The sequence below is a fragment of the Mytilus californianus genome, unplaced genomic scaffold (assembly GCF_021869535.1).
Source record: "Mytilus californianus isolate M0D057914Y unplaced genomic scaffold, xbMytCali1.0.p SCAF_4, whole genome shotgun sequence".
NCBI lineage: Eukaryota > Metazoa > Mollusca > Bivalvia > Mytilida > Mytilidae > Mytilus > Mytilus californianus.
This window is the reverse complement of record NW_026262690.1, coordinates 122,346,136-122,357,977: the sequence shown is the minus strand read 5'-3', so window position 1 is coordinate 122,357,977 and position 11,842 is coordinate 122,346,136. Positions and strand designations below refer to the sequence as shown.

Sequence of the window (11,842 nt, the reverse complement as noted above, 5' to 3'; positions counted from 1 at the left end):
TCAATAATTTTTAATTTTGAAAAGTAGGTGGAATTTCGTTTCCGGTCGAAATTTACGATGCACTAAATAAAGGGGAGAGTACTCAAACTATATGCCATGAGATCAATTTCGAGTACTTGAAAAAATATCCTTGATGAGATTATGAGTCTTTAAACAATAATTCAACATGGTAAATAACAATATTTAGCTTTTTATGATATTTGGTGTCAAAATGGATAAAAGACATGTTTGATTGAAATTTTGCACAATAATTGATAACATCAGTCATTATCAGCTGACTGAGGATGTTGATATTTTTTTATTACATCTCAGACTTAAATCATACAGTTGTATTGACTATCAATAATAGTTATAGTTTCCATCATCATATATTCGTTCTCTTCAAGCATTAGAATAGCTACTGTGATCCAGCGTTCCATAGAATTACACAAAACACCGTATCACATAACTTATACTTATAGGAAGGTGCTCCCTGAAGCGCTCTCTGATGTTTATTGGTTATAATCATGTTTGTTTTACTTGTCAATGTCCTCATACTTTCTACAATCACCGAATCAGATATCTATTATCAAGTTATTAGTCAGATGCTCACCATGTACTTCAATTCAATTTTCAATTTCCATATTATTCTTTTCACAGCAATATACATTGTATATGGATGGATCATTTGTTTTGTGTTGATCCAGCCCAAGTTAGGGTATTTTGAAGTCCATGGAAAATTGCCTTCTCATGTTATCATGGTTATAATAAGCATAGAATATGTCATGAAAGAATTATTTCTTTAGTAGTAATGTTTTTGAGTTTTTGAATAGGATTCAAAAGAAAATGTGGAATAGATATACATTTTAAAGACCCAACAACAAATTTACAAATGTATCTTCTGTAAATTCAAAAATCATGGAATGCATGTATTATTGCGATTTTTGAAGAATGGACAAAAATGTGAGATTAGTTATTGCAATTTCAGGAAAATCTGCATACAGCTATATATGTATCAGATATCAGAATGCAAGTTCTCATTATTGCGATACTCACCCAGTCACATTATTTGCATTATTATAAACCTCACAATAATTTCTAAATTTGCAGTCATTTATTGCTGCACAACTTTAACTATATATGTACACTTTGAAATAGGACATGTAGGATATACTCAACACATGCTCAAGTTTGTACTTAAATCTAACACAAGTACTTTTCATTATTGGAAAACATTATTATTATAACATTAAATATTATAAACTATAATTGTTTAATAACAAACTGTTTGATCTTATAACCACATTTCTAAATAAACAGCTGAAGCCCGCCTCAGGTTGCAGGATTTTCTCGCCGTGTTGAAGACCCATTGATGGCCTTGGGCTGTTTTCTGCTCTTTGGTCAGGTTCTTGTCTTTTTGACGCATTCCCCGTTTCTATTCTCAATTTTATGTTTTCATAATAAATATTGATCATGATATTTGAATCATTTGATAGTTAATTCATTTTGTCCTTCTTTTTTCAGGTTTCTAAGAAAGTTCTTGAGTATATGCGATATTTTTTTCGTATCTTGTTTATCACTATTGCTAACCTGATAGCTATCCCAGCATACATTGTGTATGCCTTGCTTTTGTATCCTATAAAAAAATATTACCCAGAATTCTACTGGACACATGTAGAGCCACGTCTGTTTCAAGCACTGTTGGGAATGGTAGCGAGCTGGTTGTACTCAGGAGGATATAAAGGTATATTTTATAATGATAATTTTTGTAATAAATTGATGTGATTACATTCCATGTTAATTGATTGTAATTTTTTACAATTGCTCAATGGGTTTTTTCTTCCATCAGTTGTGACAAAACAAGGAAAATATTGAATTCATGAGCCGGTGGATTCTTTATTATTTGTGGGATACCAATTTTCGTGGATTTCGTTGGTAAAGGTGAAGGACAAATTTAAATGTTCAAAGTACAAATTTCCTAAAGAGATATAAGAAGATGTGGTATGAGTGCCAATGAGACAACTCTCCATCCAAGTCACAATTTATAAAAGTAAACCATTATAGGTCAAAGTATGGTCTTCAACATGGAGCCTTGGCTCACACCAAACAGCAAGCTACAAAGGGCCCCAAAAATGACTAGTGTAAAACCATTCAAACAGGAAAACCAACGGTCTAATCTATATTAAAAACGAGAAACGAGAAACACTTATGAACCACATCAACAAACGATAACCACTGAACATCAGGTTCCTGACTTAGGACTTATATACATGATGGCAAAACCACGAAATCAAGTAAATATGAAAATACAATTCTTCCTCTATCCACAAAAATTGTTGCTACGAAAATAATTGAATCCAAAGTATTCCATAATTGGCAAAGTAAAGGGTCAATTAAGAATTCATTATTGGGATGTCATTGTTTAGAGACTGGAAGTAATACAACATCAAGGATTGAAGCTGAAGTTTTGAATTGAAATTGAAAGAAGTCAAATTGGATTGACTTACATGAGACCAGAGACCTATGAAATACTAGTAAATTATTAATTTGGTAGGTAACAAGGATTTAGATGTATTAAATGCATGACATGCAGGTGACACAATAACAAAATGGCTGTTCTTCCCAATGCAGAACCTCACCATTATCATTTTGGTCAATTGAAAACTCATTTCATGACTTGCAATTGTAATAATTTCCAAACACTTAATGTTCTCAGTCTCTTGTGGAATTTAGAGGTGATTTATCAATATACTGGTACTTAATTAAGAAGCCTAAGTAATAGTGAATTACCTGTCCACATTAATTTACCATGTTTAATATGGCAATTATGATAACTTTTAAATGAAGTCTTTACCTTTAACCACTACCCCTATGCCGAGACTAGTAACATTGGTTCTTTCTAGTAAAAATGAAATAGCAATTTGTTTAGACTAATTGAAAAACTCTTAAGCTGGGGTTTCAGGCTAGTTTGTTAAAACAGTTTTTAGTGCAGACTGGCTGGTTTTTTTTTGTAAATTTTTTATGCTTTGTTTTTTGTATGTAAATTTTTTATGCTATGTTGTATTTTTGGGAATTTAACAATACTATTTATGATGTTTATATGTTTTTAATGCTGTTTTCAGTGATAGAATCAGGGGATGATTTAACCAGCATACTAGACAAAGAAGCGTTGGTTTTAGTAAATCACCAATCCACGTCTGATGTACCGATTTTAATGAGTAGTATGTACCCAAAAGGTCTGGCATGTGGATCAATGACTTGGGTCATGGACTATATTTTTAAATTTACGAACTTTGGATGGATATCCTACTTCCATGAAGATTTTTTTATATGTCAGGTAAGTTGAATTCATACTTGATCCAGGGGTCTGAGGTTAACAAGTACAATGGATTTTATTTTGGAATATTGGGATCTTATTTTTGTGTGACCACAAATTTTTCAAATGTAATATAATAATGATAGATTGAATGTTTATAATATCTTAGCAAATAATTTCATCCTGTTAGAATTTCTTTCTGATGTTTTTGAAATTTTAGTAGGAAAATCCTATTGTATCTATCTGAAATTTCTGTAGAAAATTTTTGAATTTTTCATCCCCTGATGTGTATGCAGTACACAGACGATGAATAAGTAAAAAAATCAGTAATGTTGGCATGATTTGATTAATGTTACTATAAAGGAGCTTGCTGGGATGGATAATGTAAAAAATAAGAGGATGTGTTATGATGCCAATGAGACAACTGTCCACAAGAGACCAAATGACATATATGTAGGCAACTATAGGTCACAGTAAGGCCTTCAACAATGAGCAAAACCCATATATATGATAGTAAACTTTCTGGTCCAGACAAAATTTTAAACAAATTAAACAAGAAAAATCAAAGATGTCATATATATTCAACATGAATATAGATATTTTCAGTGTGTATCACAACGATCCCCAATATAATGATTTTAAACTGAATAACCTTGATTGTCATGATTGTATTGTATCATACACATCAGGTAAGACCAAGAGGCTATTTAAAATGCTTTGTGTGTTGCCTTGTTACAACTAAATATCATCATTTAGAGGAATTATTAATACACCTGCTACCATTGCTACTGTTCAAAATTATTTTGGATAATTTGGATCAAAGTTTTAAAGAATTAATATATATACCCGAGAAAGATTTAACTCTAACTGAATTAAACTTTATTCCCATATTTCATGTTTTCCAGGGCAAAGATGGTAGAGATAAAGAACTAGTTAAATTAAAGAAGCACATGTTAAATTCTTACCTGCCGACAGGTAAAAAATGGATAGTTGTGTTTCCTGAAGGAGGATTTCTGTACAAACGCAAAAAATCAAGTCAACAGTAAGTATGACATATGACAACAAATGGAATATAAATTAAAAGCTGTCATGTGATTGCCAATGAGACAACTTTCCACTAAAGATTATAGGATGAAGATGGTAAACAACTATATCATGTATATACATTGTAGGTCACTGTACAGCCTTCAACAATGAACAAAACCCATACAGTATAAGTATAGTAAGCTATAAAATGCACACAACATAAGAAAATTTAAAACAATTCAAACATGTCAAAAGAGAAAACTAATGGCTTGATTTATGCTAAAAACAATATAAAAGAAAAACAAATATGGCATTGGATTACAGGCTTGTTTGGCGAATTTTTGTTTCAGGATATTGTTGGTTTTCTAAAATTGTTTAACATTTCACAGCGGTATGATACTGTTACTTTAATTATTCATCCCTTATTTTATTGATTTTGTATTTACATTGTATCATAGATCAAATTTATTTGTTCAGTGTATGTTCACTTGTGTTAATATGTCTTTTGATTGAGTTAAGCCATTTCAATTGATATTTTATTGTGTGTCTTTCTATGTTGTGATGTTAAACTATTGTTTCAGATAAGGGTGAAGGTTTGGTACCATTTAAAAGTTTAAACCTGCTGCAATTGTTTGCACCTGTCCTAAGTCAGGAATCTGATGTTCAGTAGTTGTCGTTTGTTGATGTGGTTCATAATTGTTTCTCTTTTTTATATAGATTAGACCGTTGGTTTTCGTGTTTGAATGGTTTTACACTAGTAATTTTATGAGCTTTGGATAGCTTACTGTGCGGTGTGAGCCAAGGCTCCGTGTTGAAGGCCGTACTGTGACCCATAATGGTTTACTATTATAAATTGTGACTTGGATGGAGAGTTGTCTCATTGGCACTCATACCACATCTTCTTATATCTATTGTGACTGGAGACAGACACATAGAGAAAGTGATGGGTTTAACTTGTCTGTGATCACTCAACCTCCAACTAACCTGGGAAAGTAGTGCAACAGCACAACATGAAAAAAAGTCTATGGGCCACAGATGCCCCTGCTTGTAAATATGCATGAGTCAACTTCCACTTACCGATGCAGGATTCACGTAGTTAAGACCATTTTGTGATAAGAAGCATTGTGTATAAGTGTCATAACATTTGGTTGAGGCAAACTAAAGTTAGAAAACGGAAATAACAGATTTAGCAATTTTTCCATTTATAAAGGGGCATAACTCAAGAACGGTAAAAGTGACACCACCCAATTTCAAACTTGATCTGTGTTTTGTGGTAATTAGCATTGTGTATAAGTTTCATAACATCTGGTTGAGGCAAACTAACATTAGAGCACGGAAACTAAAAATTCAGCAATTTTTTCATTTATAAAGGGGCATGAACGATAATAGTGAACTTGATCTGTGTATTGTGCATTGTGTATAAGTTTTATAACATTTGGTTGAGGCAAAATAAAGTTGGAGAACTGAAACCAATTTTGGGGACGTACACCACTGACGAGACGGACGGACAGACAGGACAGATGGACAAGGGTAACACTTAATGCCCCCTCTGCTACGACAGGGGCATAGAAATTAGAATAAAATTGAGAATGGAAATGGGGAATGTGTCAAAGAGACAACAACCCGACCACAGAACAGACAACAGCAGAAGGCCACCAACAGGTCTTCAATGCAGCGAGAAATTCCCGCACCCGGAGGCGTCCTTCAGCTGGCCCCTAAACAAATATATATACTAGTTCAGTGATAATGAACGCCATACTAAACTCCAAATTGTACACAAGAAACTAAAATTAAAAATAATACAAGACTAACAAAGGCTAGAGGCTCCTGATTTGGGACAGGCGCAAAAATACGGCGGGGTTAAACATGTTTATGAGATCTCAACCCTCCCCCTATACCTCTAGCCAATGTAGAAAAGTAAACGCATAACAATACGCACATTAAAATTCAGTTCAAGAGAAGTCCGAGTCTGATGTCAGAAGATGTAACCAAAGAAAATAAACAAAATGACAATAATACATAAATAACAACAGACTACTAGCAGTTAACTGACATGCCAGCTCCAGACTTCAATTAAACTGATTGAAATCAGTTTTGAAGGAGTTTCTCAGAAGTTTGTTTAATTTCGTGTTAAATGAATTAATCCATCAATGATTATGTGCATGTATTTTCTTTTCTGTATAATTAATATTGATTAATATGCCTTATGCATGTTATGTTGGCCCTATAATTTGGAATACATATATAGAAATTTATATTTGTAATAATAATTCATATGTTTAATTTAATACTGAATGCTTTAATATATAATTACAGGTATGCCAAGAAACATAATTTTCCCGTGTTAGAACATGTGACACTGCCTAGAATTGGAGCAGTCAAGGTCATAACAGATTCATTATATCATGATACTCTACAGAATGGAGTGAAAAAAGGTAATAACAATTCCTTCAATAGTTCACTTAAAATAAGATCAACAAGAAATTAATTTGTTTGTATAGGGTCTTGACACTTAAATTTGTCAGCAGGTTGTAAAAAGTAAAATAAACTCCAAGGGAAATTCAAAATGGAAAGTCCTTTATAAAATGGCAAAATCAAAAGTTCAAACACATCAAACAAATGGAAAACTACGGAAGCCTTTTAGGGCCATGCTAATTTACTTTTTACAACTTGATATAACAAATTATCAATTTGATTTAACAAATTATTAATTTGATATAACAAATTATCTATTTGATATAACAGATTATCAATTTGATATAAGAGTTTATAATTATTTGATATAACAATTTATGAATTTGATATAAGAAAGAAAATTTGATATGTCAAATTTCTTATGCATGGATTGGGGTTATCCCCTTTCTTTATTTGACATAAAGGATATATAAGTGAAACGCTTAAACTGTATAGAGATATAGACCTAAATGTTTTTTGCATTGCTCATGATCTGAAATCCTTATTCTATATATACAACGTTATTAATGTGCTCAGATTATACTCGTGTGGTCTTTTTTAACAGAATTTTGAAAGTCCACAATCATTCAAAATCTCACGCATGTTTCTTTATTTTTAATAAAAAAATCCAAATCAAAAATATATGTTGAAACAAATTTATTTAAGACAAATGCAGTGATGAATTGAAGGATGTTTAATAAATCCAGTCATGTTCCTATTGAAATTATCAAAGCAACATGCCTGGTTTTTTTAAGAAGGAAAAGCATTTTTTTATCCTTGCATGTTCCTATGTTCCTAAAAACACCAACGTAATCTATGTATTACTGGTAAATTATTAAGCCAGGGATTTCGTTACCGCAAATTACTTAAAACATTTACTAAATTCTTCCACAGATATAAAGATTTGGTTTTGATGTTTGGTTGTACCTGTAGAAAACTTATTTCAAACCGGATTGCACATCCTCATTTTTACGGCAATATTGTTTACCGTGCCCGGAAATTTAGAAACGATCCTGGTAAACTTATCGATCCTTTAAATAAACTTATTCTTAAAGGTTACCAATTCAACACTGTAATTAGATCATTAAATATTGTTTTTATTGGTACTAATATTGATTTTGTTATCAGTAAATTAAAAGCAAACTAAATATTATTGTTATATACATATACACATTCATAGATCTACAATCTGTCAATACCTGTATCTTGGCATTGCACAAGGTCATGTTTTTCTCTGACTGTTTATGACGTCTTTACACTAAATCCATTGGATGTTGGATATGTACGGATTGATAATATAAGTTGTTAGTGGCTTTGAACTAGCTGTCAGTAACTACTCTCAGATCTGTACTTAGTGTCTTTTTGTTGTTTGGGTGTACAACTACCCGGCCACGTCCACTTGTGTTTGTAGTATTTGTATTTTATCCATCTGATGAGTTAAGCCTCTTTCAACTGATTTTTATAGTTCGTTCTTATATTGTACTGTTACACCACTGTCCCAGGTTAGGGGGAGGGTTGGGATCCCGCTAACATGTTTAACCCCGCCACATTTTGTATGTATGTGCCTGTCCCCAGTCAGGAGCCTGTAATTCAGTGGTTACATATTTGTTTTTCGTTCATTTTTTGTACATAAATTAGGCCGTTAGTTTTCTCGTTTGAATTGTTTTACATTGTCATTTCGGGGCCTTTTATAGCTGACTGTGCGGTATGGGCTTTGCTCATTGTTGAAGGCCGTACGGTGACCTATAGTTGTTAATTTCTGTGTCATTTGGTCTCTTGTGGAGAGTTGTCTCATTAACAATCATACCACATCTTCTTTTTTTATATATACCAACATCTCAATAGAACTCTTCGTTTCGCTTTGACTTGAAAATATGCAATATAAATTGATCAAAAAGTTCCCCCTTTTCTCTTTTATATTTAATGTTCTAAAGCACCAGATCCCATGTGCGAAATTGAGAAACTAGTCCCGAAAACTGTCTCAAATAAAGGGGAAAGGAGAGGAGGGTTGGTTATAGAAACATTAAACCTGTAAATTAAGTTTTGAAAATGCATTAGATATTTGTCACTGGACGTCAGATAAACAATCAATTAATACACGAAATGCGCCAGTTCGGGTTATGCAACTTTTTATTAATCGTTATTATGATAAAATCATACTATTTGTAGAGAAATTCACAATTTGTTATATCAAATTAATAATTTGTTATATCAAATAAATAATTTGTTATATCAAGTTAATAGTTTGTTATATCAAATTAATAATTTGTTATATCAAATTGATAATCTTTTTTATCAAAATTGAAAATCTGTTATATCAAATTGATAATTTGTTATATCAAATTCATAATTTGTTATATCAAATTCATAATTTGTTATATCAAATTGTAAAAAGTGAATTAACATGGTCCTAAAAGGCTTCCGTAGAAAACAACTGTCATATTCCTGACTTGGTACAGGCATTTCCTTATGTAGAAAATGGTGGATTAATTATAAATAAGAAGATGTGGTATGAATGCCAATGAGACAACTCTCCATCCAAGTCACAATGTGTTAAAAGTAAACAATTATAGGTCAAAGTATGGCCTTCAACACGGAGCCTGGTTTTATAGCTAGCTAAACCTCTTCCATTATATTAACAACAATGTGTGAGCAAAACATACAGACATAATAGGTCAAAATGTCAAAAGTTGGGGTACAGCAGTCAACATTGTACAGTCAGGGGAATTACTTAAATGAGTGATTTCTTAAATCACTGATTCAAGTAATATTTTGTCCAGAAATGTTACTGGACAAATGTTACAAGTAAGAGTTGTCTTTCTTTAATAATCACCTATTTAAGTAGTACAAATAAATCACTGGACTAAGTGATTTAATTTTATTGTAGCTTTAAATATATCATATAATTGATTCTGGGACTAATAATGATGTATCCAACATCTGTGTTTATAGGATGACCCTGTACTGAATCTGGGATAATGACATGAAAATCACTTGTTTAAGTATCATACCTCTATTTTCTTTCAAAAATCGCTTCTTTTAAATATTTATTTAATTAAAATTAATGTAAAATTTTGCTCGCAACCAGTAAAATTTAATTACATAATCTGTAAGCTGAAATCTTGAATTTTACAGGAAAAATACTCCCACTGCTGGGAAAAATCTGTTAAGAAAGTATTAGATCATTATGTAAAGACTTCATTATAGCATTTTTTTCAACAAATTTAGAATTTACAGATGAATGATTGCACCAAAGGTATAAACATCCCTACTTAAAAAGAAGCAAAAGGTCAATTTTTTTTTCAATTTTACTATCATTATTTATAATCTAAACCTGTATGTTTAAAATTAGGTAAAACCGACTGTTGTAATATAATTATTGGTAATATTGACACACTTTGGTTGAATTTATCACAAAAATGGTATCAACTTAAAAAATTTAGCCCAAAATTCAAATTGCTTTTTAGAATCTTGGTGATGCCATTAAGCACAAGAATAATATATAATATGGATGTATGATACTTATTTCATTGCACTGGGGGAGTCAAATATATTGAACACAAGAATACCTAGTCAAAGGTACAATCAACAAGTTTAAAAGATAAATTTAAAAAAACTACAAAGGGGTTTTAACATGACAGACTAAAGCATAAGAATGTTAACAAAACACCATAAAGCATCTCTAAAACATTTTAACTTTTGATTTAGTGCAAAAGAGTTGAAACTTTCAAAAATTAATTTATAAATTGTTGTATAGAGATTAAATTACAAATTCATACATGTATAGGTAGTGCATTGAAAATATGCTTATAATAAATTTTTTTTAAATGTAGAAAGTTCAGTTCCTGCCAAGAGAAAGCTGAAATGGGTAATAGACATAACCATTGGTTACCCTGATCGAGATTCATTAAGTTTCCCGGGAATGATGGTGGGAATATTTTCTCCACGTCATATAAACGTTCACTACCGTGCCTATCCAGTTACAGAAGTACCACACGATTCAAACCATTTACAGACATGGTTATATGACAGATATATTGAAAAAGAAGAATTACTGGAACTGTACTACAACAAAAAGACATCTATGAACCATACAGACAGACAGACACGACATCTCCCAAAATTGTCAGAACAAGAAATAAAAGTAGATTATTATGGAATCGTCTTCATACATATATTTTACTTCATATCTTCTTATGTATTCTGGCATGCTATATATTTACATCTCTTCACAGTCATTGGTTTTTGTTTTAGTTTAATATTTTGAAATGCAGTCATTTGATTGGTTGGTGCTTTATTTTATTGTTATTAATATCTGTGTTGAGTTTTTAGAGATTTATGTAGTTTTTGTTAAATTTGATTTGTTTTGAGTACTTTTCAGGTGCTTAAAGAAAATTTGTTTTTTATGTTACTTTTGTTTTATAGCTATAACAAATTAAACCATTTTATTGAACAATGTAGATTTAATTATGTATGTATAAATGTTTTCATTTGAATTATTTGTTCAAAACTGTACTTGCCAAGTACTTAGTGATTTATTTTTTACCTTATTCTTGCTTTTATATTTGTTAACTTTTTATTTTAAAAATCCCAACTCTAAACATGCTATATTTTGTTGAAGATGAAGGAAGGGGTCCACTGAAAAATATTGCCATAAAAGTCAAAAATCAGGAAAGTACTAAGAACCAAATTTTTTGGCAATAAGGGTGACCCAGTCACCCCTGAAAACAATGGGTAATTTTTTATTTTTTTTTGGGGGGGGGGGGGGGAGGAGGTTGTAATATAAGAGAAATATTTAAAATCATTTTCTTATATTTCCAAAACTTGAGGACGGATATTTGTTTCCCTATATTTTGTCTGTAGCAAGGACAATTTGTAAGAGTTACATGACCCTTTTTTTTTTACTTGGGTGTTATTTTTATTTTAAGAATTAAAATTTGAAATTAAGAATTGAAAAGCCGTTTTTTTTTTCGATTTGATGCACAGCTAAGGTATTAATCCATAGTTTTTTTTAAACATTTAAAAAATTATAAGGGAAGGCATTTTGAAAAAAAAAGGAGAGTGCCT

At 31.3% G+C, this 11,842-nt stretch overlaps 1 protein-coding gene across 1 annotated transcript; it reads left to right on the top strand.

The window, feature by feature from the left end:
• Positions 1-76: 76 nt before the first annotated feature.
• LOC127739292 (acyl-CoA:lysophosphatidylglycerol acyltransferase 1-like) lies at positions 77-11,504 on the top strand. The gene is made up of 6 exons (XM_052250960.1): positions 77-169; positions 1,504-1,723; positions 3,102-3,316; positions 4,201-4,337; positions 6,638-6,756; positions 10,609-11,504. Exons 1-6 carry the CDS (start codon positions 167-169, stop codon positions 11,040-11,042), a joined length of 1,128 nt encoding a protein of 375 aa, XP_052106920.1. The 5' UTR covers positions 77-166; the 3' UTR covers positions 11,043-11,504.
• The last annotated feature ends 338 nt before the right edge of the window (positions 11,505-11,842 follow it).